The 17,509-nt window shown below is 41.7% G+C and overlaps 1 protein-coding gene across 1 annotated transcript; it reads left to right on the top strand.

Annotated features, from left to right (window-relative positions):
- The first annotated feature begins 2,960 nt into the window (after positions 1-2,960).
- On the top strand, positions 2,961-14,175 carry SLC16A3 (solute carrier family 16 member 3). Its single transcript, XM_063175912.1, has 5 exons — positions 2,961-3,061; positions 9,343-9,587; positions 10,159-10,302; positions 10,649-11,416; positions 12,689-14,175. The coding sequence occupies exons 2-5, from the start codon at positions 9,365-9,367 to the stop codon at positions 12,973-12,975; spliced, it is 1,422 nt and encodes a 473-aa protein (XP_063031982.1). The 5' UTR covers positions 2,961-3,061; positions 9,343-9,364; the 3' UTR covers positions 12,976-14,175.
- Positions 14,176-17,509: the final 3,334 nt, after the last annotated feature.

Genomic DNA, 17,509 nt, shown 5'->3' on the forward strand with positions numbered 1-17,509 from the left:
GTGAGCGCGGGCACGCTCCTTTGCAGCCCCCGTCTCGTTTAGTAAGACCCCCTTCTCCCAAAAGACAGCTAGTACTTCTTCCATACTCTCAGATCTCACTCTCTCGTTCACTTGTCTTCCTATACATTTTGTTTATCCAACCGTTTATTATTAATCAATTTCTCCCTAGCGCAGATCAGGAAGGAGACTCTTTGCCCCTTACGAGTACAGCCGTTAACAGATATGAACAAACTTCCCGTCCTCTTTGAACTCCCACTGCATCATGTGAAAAACTTCAAAAAGCTTGGCACTTAATTATTAAAAATTGTATCCATCAACTAAACTGCTTTACACTGTCTAGGTGAGACAGAGGAAGATGTAACGTGCAGCAGGCCTAAAGCATGATTTTCCCTTAGTCACACTAGATGACTTGCTTGTCTGGAAGTCATGAGGCAAACTTCCTGTAATGTTGTGTCAGTCTTCTGTTTTTCTAGATCATATAAACTTCCAGAAACTCGAATGCTGCACCCAAATGATATCTGAAGTACACTAATTTAGAGAAGATAGAGCATTATCAGTAGTTCTTACATAATTTTCCTTATGTCATCAGAAGGGAATTGTGTGTCCAGCCCCATGCCAGTTAAAGAAAGAAGGTGTTTATTTCCACCACTAACAATGAAAATTAGAATCAGAACTAACAATTTGACTTTCGAAATAATGCAAGTTCCATTTAGCAAATTATAGTTACAGAATACTGCAATTATTAAAGAGATTTAGTTAATTTACTTATATGAATCACCTCTGGTTTAAAATACAATGGTGAAACCTGGCTTAAAATGATTTTCTATATATGAACACACAAAAATTATAGTGCAAGTCCCAGCATAATTTATATTGTGCAGTGGGCCCCTCAGAGCCCTCATCAGAATCAGCACATAACAGGCAAACGTCCAATCCGTACACCATTCTGACTGCTGGCATTCTTTACACCCTTATATTAGCCATTGCCTAACCTATCAACCACATTATCTTTTCAACCCTTCCTCACCCCTGCCCCCCCCCCTTTCAAATTAGCTGTCATCTTCTCCAATGTACTTTCAATCAGCCCTTAGTCACATAGTTAAATGCATGTTAGTTCCCTAAATGAGTAATTGATAACTTACAGTGATTCAGTAGTGTCCCAAACAGACAAACTTTAATGGTGAGTAAAAAAGATTACAGACTACAATGTCATTTCAGGGATTGATGTTGAAATCTGAATACACCTAGTTTGCAAGTGAATGGCCTGAATTCAGATAACAGTGGACAGTCAAAAACTGGTTTTACTTTTACTAGTCTTTAAGATTAGCAGTGTCAGTCTTATTGTCTGTATGTTATCTACTTAAAATAAACCACATGGCCTTGCTCATCTTCACACATTAATGCAATGAATCCTTAAGCATGTACAAATGGGTACTATACTTCAGCAAAATTGAACCAATAGCCAATGCAAACATAATGCGCAAGGGAAAGAAAAAACTTTAAGTCATTAAAAGAGCTTCAGTTCCTGCCTTGGTATTACATGATTTCAGCAAGTAGGTTTTACATTGGAAGCTACTAATCTGTGCGATATCCTAGTTCTCAAAAGACAATATTGTATCCTACTTGTCCTCTCCTACTTAGACTCCTACCCCTGTGTAATTCCACATAGGTTATAGGAATCATAGAATCATTTAGAAATTTTTTTCCCCAAGATCATTGAGTTCAGCTGTTAACCTCCAGGGATGGTGACTGCATGACTTCCCTGGACATGCCATTCCAATGCTTGGCAACCTGTTTGGAGAAGAGATTTTTTCCAATATCTAATCTAAAGCTCCTCCAGCACAACTTGAGGCCATTTCCTCTTGTTCTATCACTTGTTACCTGGGAGAAGAGACAGATGCCTGCCTTGGTACAATCTCCTTTCAGGTAGCTGTAGAGAGTGATAAGGTCCCCTGAACCTCCTTTTCTCCAGGCTGAGTCTCTCCAGCTCCCTCAGCTAGGGTCCATCAGACTCATGCTCTAGACCCTTCCCTAGCTCTGTTGCCCTTTTCTGGCCGTGTTCCAGCCCCTCAATGTTTGTCTTGTTGTGAGGGAGTGAAAACCAAACACAGGATTTAAGGTGTGGTGTCACTCCAGTATATATTGGATTGTGTGCTAGAAGCACACAAAAGAATGGAGTCACCTACTCCTGAATTTCCTAAGCCCCAGGTATCCATAGGAGTGCTACTTTCGGTGCCTTTAAGAATCCCACCACAACTTTCATAGATCAGCACATCAGTTTTATAATCAAATGTTTGTAGGAATCCCAGTTGAGTCTCAAGAGATTAATGCAGAAAGCTCATTCCATCCAGATGTAAAAGGAGGAGTATGTTATGAAACCGTATTTGCAGGGAGTAGTATAATATTTACTCCCTTGGTAAAGGATGAGGAGGGAAGCCTAACGGTTGTCTACGGAATGCACACTCAATATCAGAATATTCAATATTCAATATACAAAATATCACACTCAAATTTCTAAGAAGAAAACAACTAAGCAAGGAAGCTCGTAGGAGTAATTCTCGTGGGAGGAGACAATGAGGAAACTGATCGCTCCCAATAAAACAGAAACGGCAGCACAGAACAAACCTCAACAGCAGAAATCCATTCATAAGTTGAAGTCCACTGCTCAGGTCCTCTTCCTCCGGACAGCCAGCGCAGCACTCGTGCCGTCAGGGACCAGCCCCGCGTTGCACTGTACGCAAGCAGCGCAAAGCTCGTGCTGATGCCTTGTGAGACGCCGGGGCCCCGCTCGGAGCCGGCGCCGGTGGAGTCGCGCTGCGCGCAGCCGGGGCCCGGGCGCCGAAGAACCTGTGGCGGAGGGGGAGTCGCCGCGGCGGCGATAGGACCCAGGGCGCGCCCCGCGTGGAGGGCGGGGCGAGCAGCCCCAGAGCCGCCGCGCGGGAGCGCTCTCCAGCCCGGGAGCAGACGGGCCGTGCGGCTCTGCGCGGGCACACGGGCACAGCGGGCTGCGGTCCGGCGCCAGCACGGGCATCCCCGCGCCGAGACGCGGGACGTGACTCAGGTACTGAGGCGGGGCCGTCGTGCGTGATGCTGCGGAGTCCTTGCCGGGGGCACGCGGACGAACGCCGCGGGGAGCGCGGAGTGGGGGGTCCGGAGCCGGGTGAGCCGAACCCAGAGCGCCGACCTGACCGAGGGCGCTTCTCTACGTGGGGGTCTCCGGGCCGGCGGATGAGCCGTTGCGCCGCCCAAGCTTTGGGCAAAGCGCGGCGTAAGAGTCACGGGTTCATCCTTTGCCCAGAGGCTACGCTTGGCGCCGGTGGGGACGTGGGCACGACGCCGACTGTTCTCGCACCCCTTGGCACCACCCCACGAGGGTCGGCGCGGCGTCGTCCCACTGCCTGCGTTTCTCCTCGCTCGTGGGGCCACGCGGGCTCAGCTCTTCGTCGGGAAACCCGCGTTGCCGTATGGGTCGCCCAACGTCCTCAGAGCCACCAGCCTGAAAGCGCTGTCCGGGCGCTGAGCGGTGCTGGCCACCGAGCACCACTCCGCCTGCTACGAGAGAGCGTGGCCCTCGGCTTCCCCTCTGGCAGCCGGGTCACGCCTAGGCGCGTAGTGCCGCCGGCCCGAGGGCACGTACAGTGCCACACCGGTGGCTCGTGGGACGCCCGCGAGCTCGGGCTTTGTTTTCGCCATTCGTGGCTTCACACCGTTACTGGGGGACGAGGGTCTCTCGCCTCCGCTGTCCCTTCGCTACTGCTCAGCTCCTGTTTCAGTGTAGAGCCCTCGGAGGTGAATTTCGGAATTTTTTGTCATAGCGGTGACCGTTCAGGTCCGTCAGAGCGAGTGACGAGCAATCTGAGGGACTGTTCCCTCATAAGGACATCGTCTCAGCCCCAGGCAGGAGCCCCGTTAGTCGGTGCAGCGAGCACACTAAGAACGGTGGGGCACCCGGGCGCGGAATCGCGCGGCGTCTCCCCGGTCTGCGTGAGCATTGACTGCGGCGGCGACCCAAGCGTTCCCCGGGAGCCGCCTCGGCTGAGGGCTGCGCGGGCTACGTGCCCGCCCCGGAGCGCCGCGCGAGCGGTCGTGGCCGTGGCGACGCCGCGACCGCCACCATTGTATTCCCAAGCCCTCTCCCCCACGGCCCCTCCCGCGCGGCGGCCGCCGAAGCCCCTCCATCTCTTGGGAAAGAGCCTTGTTTTGATGCTGGTCGCAATCCACCTGAAGGGGTCTGCGGTTTGCCTTCTAAGCAATTCTGTGGAGAGAAGAAAAAGCACAAAAAGGTGGAGTTGAATTTCAGTAATTCAGCTTCCTCACAGGGGCAGACCGTTAGCACTATTGGAAATGCACTCCTCTTGGGCAATCCGTTCAATTTAGGATGCCATAGAGTAAAGCCATGTATGGTTTTGCAGTGTTTATTTCAGAGGAAGCAGTGTGGCAGCGGTTTTAAAATGTAAATCAGAATCTATTAGTACAGTACACCTTCAGTCAGAAGTATAACTCAAGGTATATTATAGAAATAAAAAGGTGGCATTTTAAATTGTGACTGAAGGTGGCAATTCACATATCTCAATGTGTGACACCCTATTATGAAAATGCACTGTCCAAAGTGTAAAATTACCTCTGAGCCAGATTATCTTTTCTCACTACATTCAGCTACAAGTGCTCACCTAGCTTGAGATACAGTGTATGTGCATGTGAGCACTTTATATATAAAGGTAGTTCCATTATAGTCTGCAAAAATAAGCAGAGATGCCCAGCTGGTGACAGGACTCGACCCTTAATTAGTTTTTATCTATCTCTGTCACTTTTTGGATTTATACTAAACAATATAAGGACACATCTTCACTATAAGCAATTGTCAAGCATTTACGTTTTTCTAAAGCTTCAATATTTTGCAAAGCCATCACAGCCACAGAGCTGAAATTAATTTTCATGATGCATGAAAATTAATCGTAAGTTGTTCTTAAGTGAAGTTGGGATTCTGCAACTTTTCATGATATAAAATAGGACAAGCAAATAAATAGTCACAACTTTGCCTATAGAGCACTTTACCCAGATAATAGAATTTAAACTTGTTATCATTATCTGCTACACATAAAATTGCAGTGTGAATTTACTGTCAGTGAGGTCTGCTAATGACTTGTGATGAACGTTACTCACTGTGCAGCAGCAGTGAACAGCTGTTTTGAGGCTAAATGGGGACTGGAGAATAATTAATAGTCAAGATTTGGTATGGAACACCACTTACAGCTACAGACAGCACAGAATTATTCTAAGTGTTCTAAGAGGGAGATGAGAGAATTCTGAAAACTGGCAAACCCTTAAGAAAGGCAGCAGACCTCGAAAAATTGTCTGATTTGAAATGGAGGAGGCCAAAATGGGACTGAGGCAGTCACTGTGGGGCCTTGCAAGGAGGACAGGAGGTTAAAATAGGCATTGATAAATATGGTAATGATTTTGTAGGGAACAGCCTTTGGAATGAGCATATAATTCTACTGGCTAATATTTAAGCAGGTAAGCCACAGGAAATGCACTAGTGGGTTATACCAGTGGCCCATCTAAATGGCTACTATGAGTTACCTGAGTTGTAATAAAATCTGATTTAAAGATTTTTGCATTTGTACTTTGGAGAAGCAGGAAGGAGTTAAAGTCATGCTGAATAGGCAGATGTCAGTGATGTCAATACAAAGGGTAGTTGTTCTATATGTAGAGGGCTATCATAAGGGTCTGGAGAATATTAAAATAAAAACTTTTTTTCAGGAATCATTTCCTGAAAAATTTCAGTAGAGTTGGTTAGTCTTAGGAATCCTTAAAATCAAGAATAACATGCATATTTTGTTTACTTAGATTTTAATACCTTTGGGCAAATACAGGAGGTTTATAATTCCTGTTAGCACAACATTAAGCAGCCTATGCTTTTCAAGATATTCATACCCCCAACACTCTATGAAGAGAGAAATTATTTTCTTTGTTCACAGATAAGAAAAACTGAAGGAGGATGTCTACATTACTCAGCTTATACCATCTTCCTTATTTTATAGTTATACAAATCTTACCTGGGTGTGGCTCCAGACTGAAGTCTAGGCTGAACTGGGTTCCCTACTCAGAGGCTTATGTTCTATTTTTGATAACCATCTCTTATTTGTATCATAGAAAGTCAAGGTTGTGTAGATTTCAGCTGTAGTTAAAATAAATTAATTATTCTTGAAAATTCCTGAAATTAATTCTTCTTGAGAACACGAAGTTCTCAAGCTATATAAGTCAGTGTACATGCTCATAAGTGTCCTTCCTACCCATACTGCTGACCATGAAGTACAGCTATGTTGCCAATAAGAGTAGTGGCTAAACAGAAATAATAGATTCTTCCCTTTTCTAGCTGCTCCTTTTTATAATACATCATCCCAGAAACCACACCATCACACTACCCACAATGCTACCTAATATTTCCTCCTAACTGAGTCTATATTAGTTTCCATGACAAGAAGAAGATAATATCAGGAAGATGAAACCCCAGATGCTACCTTTGTTTTGCCCTTTACCAAAGCAAGAATCCATTCATGATAGAAGGAATCTGGAACAAATACTGACAATACTGTTATGTCTGTTGTGGAAATATGAAACTGAGCTGCAGCCAGTTAAATGTAATCCTTTGCCTCTAAAATAGAGCTGAGCTGGCAAAAGCAGAAAGCAAAACAAGCTGTTGCAATAGTTAGGCAGTAGCCTTCTATCTTAGCAGGCTTTGATGGCATCCCAGCACTGTAGTGAAATCCTAAGTAAAAATTTTGCCAGTGCAGATCAACCAGAAGCCTGCCTTTTCTAAAGGTGGTACCCCTCGTTTATACATTTTGTAAAGGAACCTCTGCACTACTTCCTTATTATTTATTATTCACCTCTTAAGGAGGTGAATGCAGCCCAGCCTAGTAAGGTACACCATAACAGGATGAAGTACATTCTTGCTGTGTTTATGGAGACAGGGTTCATTTAGTTCTGGTTAATGGTCTTTTTATTTTGATGTGTTAACATGAATATCCAATGGACAAAACTAGATGAATAACATTGATTGTAGAATCATAGAGTAGTTTGGGTTGGAAGAAACTTTAATCTCATTCCAACCCGCTGCTGTGGGCACGAACACCTTCCATCAGGCCACATGGCTCCAAACCCTGTCTAACCAGGCCTGGAACTCTTCCAGGGATGAGACAGCCACAGCTTCTCTGGGCAACCAGGGCCCCATCACCCTCAGACTAAAGAATTTCTCCTAATACCTAATCTAAATCTACTGTCAGTTTGAAGTCATTCCCCCTTGTTCAATCACGGCATGCCCTTGTAACAAGTCCCTTTCCAGCCTTCTTGTAGCCACTTCAGACACTGGAAAGGTGCAATAAGGCTTCCCCAGAGCATCCTCTTCTGCATGCTGAACCATCCAAGTTCTCTCAGCCTTTCCCTTTAAGAGAGCTGTTTTTGAGGCGCGCGTGTGCAAACGTGAATCACTCTTGAAAGGATGGTGCCTGAAGATCTGGTGTGCTGGCTTATGGTGATTTTTAGCCAAATGTGGTAGTAGTCGTGATGTAAAGAGTAAATGGATATTACTGTGTGTTCCCCTGTAGACCTTTTTTTATGAAATGCTGGAAAGTAGGCCAGGTTCCCTCACATCAGCAAGTCTACCTCTTTCATCACAGCAAAACATAAAACCGTTTTAGAGACTGCTCCTCATGGCAAAGATGGTAAGCTCCGTAAGGCAGGTGCATCAGAATGTGTCTCTTTCAGGCTGACTTGCTCTGCTGGGCATGGAAGAGCTCAAGAACGGCCAGGAAGGAGGATATTTCCCTCTCCTGTGGGAGCACCGGGCTCCGGCAACGGCGGTTGCGAGCGCTGGGCGGGGGTGCGGCCCCGGCTCCGCCCGGGCCGCGCGCGCAACTGGCGGGCAGCGCCCGCCCCCGGCCCGGGAGTCACGTCCCGCACGTCTCAGTGCGGCGGCCGCGCGCGCCCCGCTGGGGCATCACCGCGCGGGTCAGGCGGGGCCGCGGGCGGGGCGGCTCCGGCAGCCTCTGCCCGAGGGTCGGAGTGCGGCGCGGGGAGCCGGCTCTTCCTCCGAACCGCGGCCGCACCAGGCTCCCTGCGCCGCGTGCCGAGTTGACTTCTCTCCCCCTGAAAATCTTGGACAGTTCTCTTCTGAAAGGAAGAAGCGTGCTGCCAAATAGTTCTTAACGGTGTTTCTTCTCAAAGCCACTCGCCGCTTCATATGGCATGGATGTAGTTTGCTATCGGGGTTCAGCCCTGTTAGGTCTGCAGAGACTGCCTTTATAACAACTTTGCTGTAGACGCAGTAAAGGAGACAGTCCCAGCCTGTGCCCAGAGGCGAATGCTGTAAGGCACTGAATATCCCCACCCAGCACTGTATAAGCAGTCTGGAGAGATTGCCAGTTGCTGTATTTCAACAAAGCGTGCTCATGTATTATTACTAACTTTGTGTTGCTATTAGACGGGTAATGGAAATGAAGGAAAACTGCCCAAACCTTCCCCCAATATTTTCAACCTTCACTTCAAATGAAATATTTGGACAACTTGAAAGTAGCGCGAGTGACAGTACTCCCTGAAGTGCTTCAATTTTACATCTTATTCCTGTTCTTTATACATTTGAGCCGAGATTCATAAAATATTACTTTTTCTTACTGATCATGTAGTAACAACAATGGCAAATATTTGTGTCAGGCAGGCAGCTGTACTGAGCATTGCTTCAGTTACTAACTCCCAGCATCCACAAAAATGGCTCTTGGGGATTTTCATTGCAGTTTATCATTTGAACTTGATGTGTGAAAAATGATAGCTCATCATCATCTCAAGGGGACCTTTCTATCTTTTCAAGATAACAGGGTATCAGGGCTGTGCAGCTGTCCTCAGTGGGGAATAAAAAAATCTAGGTGATTAGTCCTCCATTTCACAGAGCATTTGTGATGCAACAGGTCTCCTAAGTGAATAGGCCAGGAGCTTCATGTAAAAAGGTCTTATATAAAATATCTTGCAGACTTTAATGCAGTAATTATTACATATTTGTGACAGTCAGATACACCCCTGAAATGCTGTTACAGCTTCAGTTTTTTGATGAAGCAGTGCTTTGGATGAAATCCAGCTTTGACTTTGAGAGCTGTGCAGGGCCATTAATTTAAAACTCAGCTGCGTGCATCTCATTTTAATGTGCTTTTGCAAGCTTTGTAAAAACCTAAACAAGAAATAGTTAAAATTGCACTGCATTTACAAGACTGTTTTTTAAAAGTAATTCCAAGCCTTAGTTTAAATGGTAGTGCAATTTTAGAATACTAATTGCTTTTTGTTTCTTAGGGAACACACAAGCTTCTTCATCATGGGAGCTGTAGTAGCTGATGATGGTCCCTCAGGTGTTAAAGCCCCTGATGGAGGCTGGGGCTGGGCTGTCCTTTTCGGCTGTTTTATCATCACAGGATTCTCCTATGCCTTTCCTAAGGCAGTTAGTGTCTTCTTTAAAGAACTTATCCGGGAATTTGGCATTGGATATAGCGACACTGCATGGATTTCCTCCATTCTGTTGGCCATGCTTTACGGAACAGGTGAGTAGTTATCTGGTTTTGAAACAGTATTGTTATTACAATTTTTTAATTACAATTATTGTTATTACAGTTATTATTGTCATACAATTAAGTTTGTAAATCTTACAGCCGTTTACAGTCTGTATCATGACTGCATATCATTAGTTGTGTGCAAATAAGGCATTCCAAGGAAGAATTACTAATAATCACATCAATCAGAAGATTTTTTAAGCCCATCCAGTTTATTTAAAATTATGTCTTTGTAAGTCAGTAGCTGCTAAAGATGATGAAAAAGAAAAATCACAAGGCACTATGAAGACAAAAAATATTGACTACAAATAGTCAAAAGTATTTGACTACAAAAGTATTTGACTACAGAGGGAAGGACATTTTTCCTGATTGGCCTGACTTTATGGACAAAGTACAAAACAAGTCAGAATCACTGAAGTTGGAAAGACCTTAGACCTTTAAGATCATTGATTCCTACTATGAACGTTGCACTTTGAAATCTACCAAAGAAATACAAAGTATCAGAAAATCAGTTGTAAAAGTTGGTTTATTGTAGCAACTGTAATTTGCTTTTCTTGCCTAGGTCCACTTTGTAGCGTATGTGTCAATCGCTTTGGTTGTCGCCCTGTCATGCTGGTGGGTGGCCTTTTTGCTTCAATGGGGATGGTGATAGCTTCCTTCTGCACAAGCATCGTTCAGATATATCTAACTGCAGGTGTGATTACTGGTAAGTACTATGCTGAAAATGAGTTCACTTATATCTTATCTTTAGGCTGAAGTTTTGTTTAAGTGAAAAATACCCGAAGCATAAGGATCACCCAACTGGGCTTTTATAAAGATGGCAGATAAATGTGAAATTAAAAGGTCATTTATTTTTGTTATTAGCATGAAGTGTAATCATAAAGTACAATAATACTATGGGGGTAAAATACTTTTTGTTATCTTGGGATTCTTCTGTCCATTTGGAACAAAACTATTTTCTCTTAAGTCATGAGTCAGAAAAACTGTAATTAGAATATCTTTAACAATGATATTGTAGGCCAGTATTAATTTTTATGTACCCTCTACTACAGGTTTGGGTTTGGCACTAAACTTTCAGCCTTCACTCATCATGTTAAACCGTTACTTTGACAAACGCCGGCCCTTAGCCAATGGGCTATCTGCTGCTGGGAGTCCAGTGTTTCTTTGTGCTCTCTCACCATTGGGGCAGATATTACAGCATGAGTACGGTTGGAGAGGAGGATTCCTTATCCTGGGTGGGATGCTGCTCAACTGCTGTGTATGCGGAGCACTAATGAGACCTTTGGAGCCACCCAAAAAGGCTGAAGCTACCAAAGAGCCAGCTGAGAAGAAAGTGAAGAAAAAACTTCTGGATTTCAGTGTGTTTAAAGACAGTGGTTTTGTAATCTATACACTAGCAGCATCTATCATGGTGCTTGGCCTCTTTGTTCCTCCAGTGTTTGTTGTGAGTTATGCCAAGGATTTAGGGTATCAAGACACCAAAGCAGCTTTTCTTCTGACTATTCTGGGATTCATTGATATCTTTGCTCGCCCAATCTGTGGAATGGTAGCTGGTCTTAAATGGGTTAGACCACGCTGTGTGTACCTCTTCAGTTTTGCTATGATTTTTAATGGTTTTACAGATCTCATGGGCTCTATGTCTGTTGATTATGGTGGACTGGTGGTCTTTTGCATTTTCTTTGGCATTTCTTATGGAATGGTAGGTGCTCTTCAGTTTGAAGTTCTCATGGCTATCGTTGGTACGCAGAAGTTTTCCAGTGCTATCGGTTTAGTGCTCCTGGCGGAAGCTATGGCTGTTCTGATTGGCCCACCATCAGCAGGCAAGTATGCCATTTAGCTCAGAATTTAAAATTGTGTGCATTGCATTCATTTACACAAAATATAAGGGAGCTGAGAAAAAGATGCGAGTCACTCAAGAAGTGCAGATTGTGCTAGTGTTGCACATCTTTCAAAGGCTTTCTGCAGTTGCACTCTGAAATACTCCAAGAAGGGATGGAATAACCCGTTTCCTTCTGGGTCTATTTCAGGATTGGTTAAACTGCCATATCGAGATGCTGCTATTTCTTTCTGAAACCCTGCACTGATCTTCTTATTGGTAGATAGCTGACAGGGATTCAGAATATGAAACCTGTCAATTTTCTTTGGGAAATATTAGGATACATTTTCTATATCCATGGTAGATTTGGAGGAGGAAAGAAAACATCTGAAGGACAAAATAAAATCCTACAAGGAGGCCTATAAAACCAGACTGATTTAAGGAAGGTGGAGTGCTTCTACTGCACGTCTTACAACCCAAGAATAAGGGGACATGACAAAATAGTAAAATTCATTAATTTGAAGTCAAAACACAAATTAATTACTAATCAAAGAACATACATTTTACAGACCCTGAACTGAAACACACTTTCCCTCCCAAAACCCATCAGGTCACTGCCATAGAATGTTTATTATACCAGACAAGTATTTTTATTTTAGCAAAAGCCCCTTCATGGGAAAACCAGTATTATGCAGCACTTCCTCCAATCTTCAGGTTTGGAGAGGCACTTCCTTCATATCCTCCCACCTGTTCTTTCACATCCACCGCATCCTGTAAAAATTTACCTTTCCCAGTGTCAGAACCAGTCAGTTACTCCAGACTGACTATTGAATAACATTTTCGTTTTAAGCAGGCAGTCCACTACCCGTGTAGAAAGGTAAATGAAATTGGGAGCAAGAGGATAATGATGATCAGATCATGATACAGATGACATAGATACCATCCATGGATGCACATATTTTTATCTGAAATACAAAGCATCTGTTTGATCTTTCGCATCTGAAGGCGAGGCCAGTTTTATTTCAGATGAACTGCATGCCTCTGTGTGCAGCAGACTATGTGTTTTGATATCTCATGTAGTGTCAGTGACTGTTAAACTGAACCGAAATAATTGAGAAATATTTTGTTATAAACTCATTTTAATCCTATTTCAAAAAATCTTGTTAGGTAGTCATGGTGATTCTAGACAGGAGAGTCAAAATGCTTTAAAAATCAGAAAAATATTCACTGCAAGATAATCACTTTTGTTAATTACCTGGAATGTTGCCTTTTTCAGGAAAACTCCTGGATGCAACAGGGAGGTACATGTTTGTTTTCATTATTGCTGGAATTGAAGTTACCACCTCAGCCCTTGTATTGGCCTTGGGGAATTTCTTCTGCATTAAGAAAAAATCAGAAGAACCACATACAAAAGAAGAAGCAGCAGAAAGAGAGGAATTAAACAAATGCGAAAACAAAACTCCTGAAGATGCCAAAGTGGACTCTATTGAAGTGGAGCAGTTTCTGAAAGATGAGCGTGAAAAAAATGGCGAAGTTGTAACTAACCCAGAAACATGTGTATGAGCATAACAAGGAACTGAGAAGTGTTTAGAAAAGAAATATTTCCAATGCTATTTATTTTAGAAACAGAAATAGTTTAGGGCTGGGCCATCTGCTTTAGTAACTTGGGGCTAGTCAGCTCATCAGGTCTCTTTGGAAGCTGATTAGCTGGACAACATCTTACCGGAAAAATAGCTTTATTGGTAAAAGGTGGAACATTGTGGTTATGTATTTTATGTAAACTAAAAAAGCTTTTCTGAACACAAGTAGGCTCTTGCTATGCATCACCAGAAACTGCTCACTTGGAAGATACGGGAAAAGCATATTTTCAGAAAAGTGGAATTATGTTTTCAGACAATATTGATGAAATTGCTGTGTTGTGTGGCAAAATATAATTTCCCTACGTTCTCTGTGAAGGGAAAAGAGTTTGAGATGGATAAAAATCTCAGGAACTTAAAGGTCTCCATTAGGTTTTAGAATTTCTTACCTTTTTAGATTTTTTTTAAGATAATTGGCTCAGCCCTAATTTAATTTTGGTAAGATCTGTAACTTTGATTTATGTAAATGCATTTCTGCCTAAACCTGTAACCTTTGCAATAATCACCTGGAAATCCTGTTTTTGGAAAGGCACATTACAGACAGTGTCCTCAGCAGATCACACAAGTGGTATTCTGAGATAGTACTAAAAAAACCCCAAACAGCAGAATGGATCCTGACAGACCCTGAGGAAACAAAATTAGTCCACAATTCCATGCACTGTTTTCAGTAAAATTTCCCTAGAGCATTGAAAAATATTACAAGTAACATGGACAAGATGATCAGTAGAATAGTCTGAAAAAGTGTCCATTTTGCATACAAAAGAAATGATGGTGCAAGTTTCCGGATGACTTACAGAGTGGATAGACTTTGGGAAGAGAGTGAACTACTTTGAAACATGTTAGTCATCCATAAAATGCAATGTTAGCATCATGGAAAGGTTTTAATATGTTTAGTTTTGAGGTTTTTTTCTACCCCATTTATCCCACTTCCCTACCCCCCAGCTTAATCTATAGAAGTTCAAAGTGCCATTCTTGCTGTTTGAGGAAACATGATAGAACTGTTGATAATTTTTATGATGGCATGGTACTGAATAGAAAAGGAAGGCAAAAGAAAGGCATTGTATTTTTTTTCCCACCCAAAACCACTCAAGAAATGTAATTTTTTAAAATATAAAATCATGCTACTGCATCTCATCTCTTAAATCTGCTTATAAAAAACTGAATAGGCTTTGTAACTGCAGTAACAATCTTCAAAACAGACTAAATGTAACAGATTCAATTTTCTTAGTAGTAGCAAAGGAATATTGGCTTTCAGGTGCCAAAATTGTTCTGCTTAATAACTGAAAACTGAAAGACCCTAATCCCTTACAACTCAGTATCCACTTAAAATTTCTAACGGAAACAAAGTGCCAAAACCAAGAACCATTCTCTAATGAATGATACCAACTTCCATTTTGGAAGTTTCTTCAAAATGGTTTTGCATTGTTAGGACAACCTTGCACAGAAATCGGAAGGTTAGAAATATAACTTTAAAAAGAAATGAATGCTACATAGAATAAACTGGTTTTACATCCTATGTAGTGCATTATTTTAAAGTCTTATTAATTTAGTGGCAGCAATCGTAGCGAATGGTATTTCCCAGTTGTAACAGCATGCTTACTGAACTTAGCTCCACTTTGCTAAAGACTAAATTGGTACTTGAAGCACAACACTGATAGCTCCAGAAGGCAAGAGAAAAACTGAATCCACAGAGTAATTTATTATACCCTTGGAGGCTGCTTCAGATGATACATGAAAGCCTGATACAGCTTTCAGATTGGAGTTCCCTGTTGTTTCAAAAAGCAGAAACTAAAAACCTTTCCAAAGGTGAATTCAGATTCTCAGACAGCCATTTTTGACTTACTGTGTGCTTTGATCACTGGATTTCTTTGCTAGATAATGCTATGCAGTTATCACAGAATGAAATGGTTATTCTGCAAATTGTCCAGACTGCTTTATAGGTGACAGAATGTAATTTGTGCTTATCATACTGACTTTCCAGACTATGTTTCATTTTCCATACATAATACTTTTACAGTTAAGCTGGAAAAAATTTTATGTTGTAATTTTATGTGATTTGAGACAGAAAAAGAAGTTAGGAAGACAAGGAGACACAGTTCAAGAAGAAACCATAAATCATCTTGTAAGCCAAACTGGTGTTAATAGAAAGGCCTCATTTGCCAATACAAGTTATTTTCTTCCACTCAAAGACCAATCCCATTGACTGGTACTGCCAATGCTCTTGTGCTGCTTTCAGCACAGGCCTACCAATGGCTTGCAGTATTTATGACAGCAGGAGATGCTTACTGAATGACAGTGGTCAAATCAAAGGACTCCTTTATTGACTGTGAGGAAAAAAAGGGTTAGAATTTAATTCACTAAGCAGTTTAAAAAAAACATATTATCAGTGTAAAATCTTTTATCATTTTAATTAATTGCAAGAAGCATCAATACAAAGGTGAGAAACTCCTAACGTAGCTCTCTTAGCAACATCCAAAGTGGCAGGCTTGAGAGTACTTCAGAGTTTTAGAGCCAGTTAAGCTCCTTGCTCTCATTCAGTTCCACTCAAGGTAACACCGAAGTGTGTGCTAGCCCTCCAGTCCTCCTTCTGTTCAGCTGCCTTTATCTTCTTGGAAAGAGATTCGTTAAACTGATGGGAAGGAAACCTCCATGCCAGATATCCAGGCTGAACACCTGCTGGCCATTACACTAGACTGGGCTGAAGCATGTACCCAACTGCTCCAATAACCCTTTGTGTCCATGTCAATACATCTCCTGTTTTATAGATCTCTCTCCTTCTACCCCAGTGTGTTAAAAACTCAAAACCAACCAAAACTAAACCCCACAAGCATCTAGTCCTTAGGTTCCCAGCACTGTCCAGCCAGGCTCCTTTTTAATTTAACTCTGCTTACTGTAAATATTTAAATAGATTGATAAATATTTAAAAAAAATATTTTGTATATTTAAAAGCAAGGAACTGATTTAAAATTCTTCCAGATACTTTGCTACTCTATTTCTTTAATCTCAATACCACTGAGATGGCCCTTAAGAGCGGTCTGCGAGATGTGCTCATCCACATATTTTGAGGATGTACACGTCGAAGCCATAAAGCATTGCTAAGGAGACATTGATTGCTCAGGGTCACAGGCAGAACAGTTTCATGCAACATCTACCCAGATGAACCTTTGTTCCACCTTCACCTGATTAAAATTTTGTGATTTGAAAAATGGGAAAAGGAAAAGGAAGGGAATGTAGGTAATTATGCAACCAAATTGCAAAGCATCCAAAGATTATAGTTTACTCCTACATCATACACTATTGAAACATATATAATTTCTTTTGACACACAGATCATGAATATATCTAAGAAGTCTGGAAAGTAAACAATCAAAAAACCAAAACAGTTTTCCAAGATTCTTTCTCTGAAAGTAGTGAATAGTCTTTTACCCTGCAGGCTAGTGAAATTTTTAAAGCATTTTGGATCTTCACACATTCTATAAATTGTGTACTATAGGATTTATTGGCAAAGTATTGTATGATTGATTATGTAATGGGTCTTAGGAAAGTAAGGGCCTGATGCAAGGAGATGAAATGTGCATAAATGCCAGTAATACACAGAGACTAGATAAAAAAGAATACGTGTGTTTGCACATACATATGTACATATGTGTGTATATACATACATACATACATGAATAAAAATATATACGTAAACACGCAAAATACCCACAGGAGTAGATTACAGACAGTTTGCCCATTTATAAGACAGTGAGCAGAGTTAAAATTATTTTCTTCCTCCTATACAAAGATCAGTTTGCTTTTTTGAAAATTCTAAATTAAATATTTTGTACCCATTTGGAGCCTAGAAGACCTCAGCAGAACTAGAAGTCTTAAAGTAATGCAGCTGTTTCAAAATAAGCCAGTTCCCTAAAGTTAAGACTTGAGATGGATGGTATGAAGGTATGGTGTAAAGGACTGGAGAGATTTTGTGCTAATATTAAATTCCACCTACACAAATGGGTATTAGGCAATGTAGAATCATTCTTTAAAATAAATTAGAACATTCCCCTAATCAAGCAACCAATCTTCAAAATGAAAAAGCAAAATTCATATATGCCCTATTGGCACATCCCAAAGAAAATATTTAGTTTGGTAGACAATTACAAAAGGAAGAATTTCAGAATGCAAACTCTTACATGTTACAACATGTAAGTATTGACTTATGTAGTGTGTCTGTGTCTCTCTGCCACACTCGTCTATAGGATTATGGGAAGCAATTAATTTTGTGCGAGATGACATTTTGTTTCTTGTTAATGCACTTTAATGTAATGTGTATATTTATACTTAGTAATTTTTTTTATGCTTTTCTAGTAAACTGTTGCAAATGTAGTGAATAAATAAATATCTGATTGTCAAAAACTGTGGGTTTGAGAAAATAAGCTCAGAAAAAAATAGCTTTAGCACCCCAATATAGATATTAG

This window comes from Melospiza melodia, chromosome 24, assembly GCF_035770615.1.
Source record: "Melospiza melodia melodia isolate bMelMel2 chromosome 24, bMelMel2.pri, whole genome shotgun sequence".
In the NCBI taxonomy this organism is placed as follows: Eukaryota; Metazoa; Chordata; class Aves; order Passeriformes; family Passerellidae; genus Melospiza; species Melospiza melodia.

Coding starts and splice junctions, on each gene's coding strand:
- SLC16A3 (XM_063175912.1), top strand. CDS start 9,365: ATGGGAGCTGTAGTAGCTGATGATGGTCCCTCAGGTGTTAAAGCCCCT. Junction 9,588..10,158: donor GGCCATGCTTTACGGAACAG/GTGAGTAGTTAT, acceptor TTTCTTGCCTAG/GTCCACTTTGTAGCGTATGT. Junction 11,417..12,688: donor GATTGGCCCACCATCAGCAG/GCAAGTATGCCA, acceptor TGCCTTTTTCAG/GAAAACTCCTGGATGCAACA.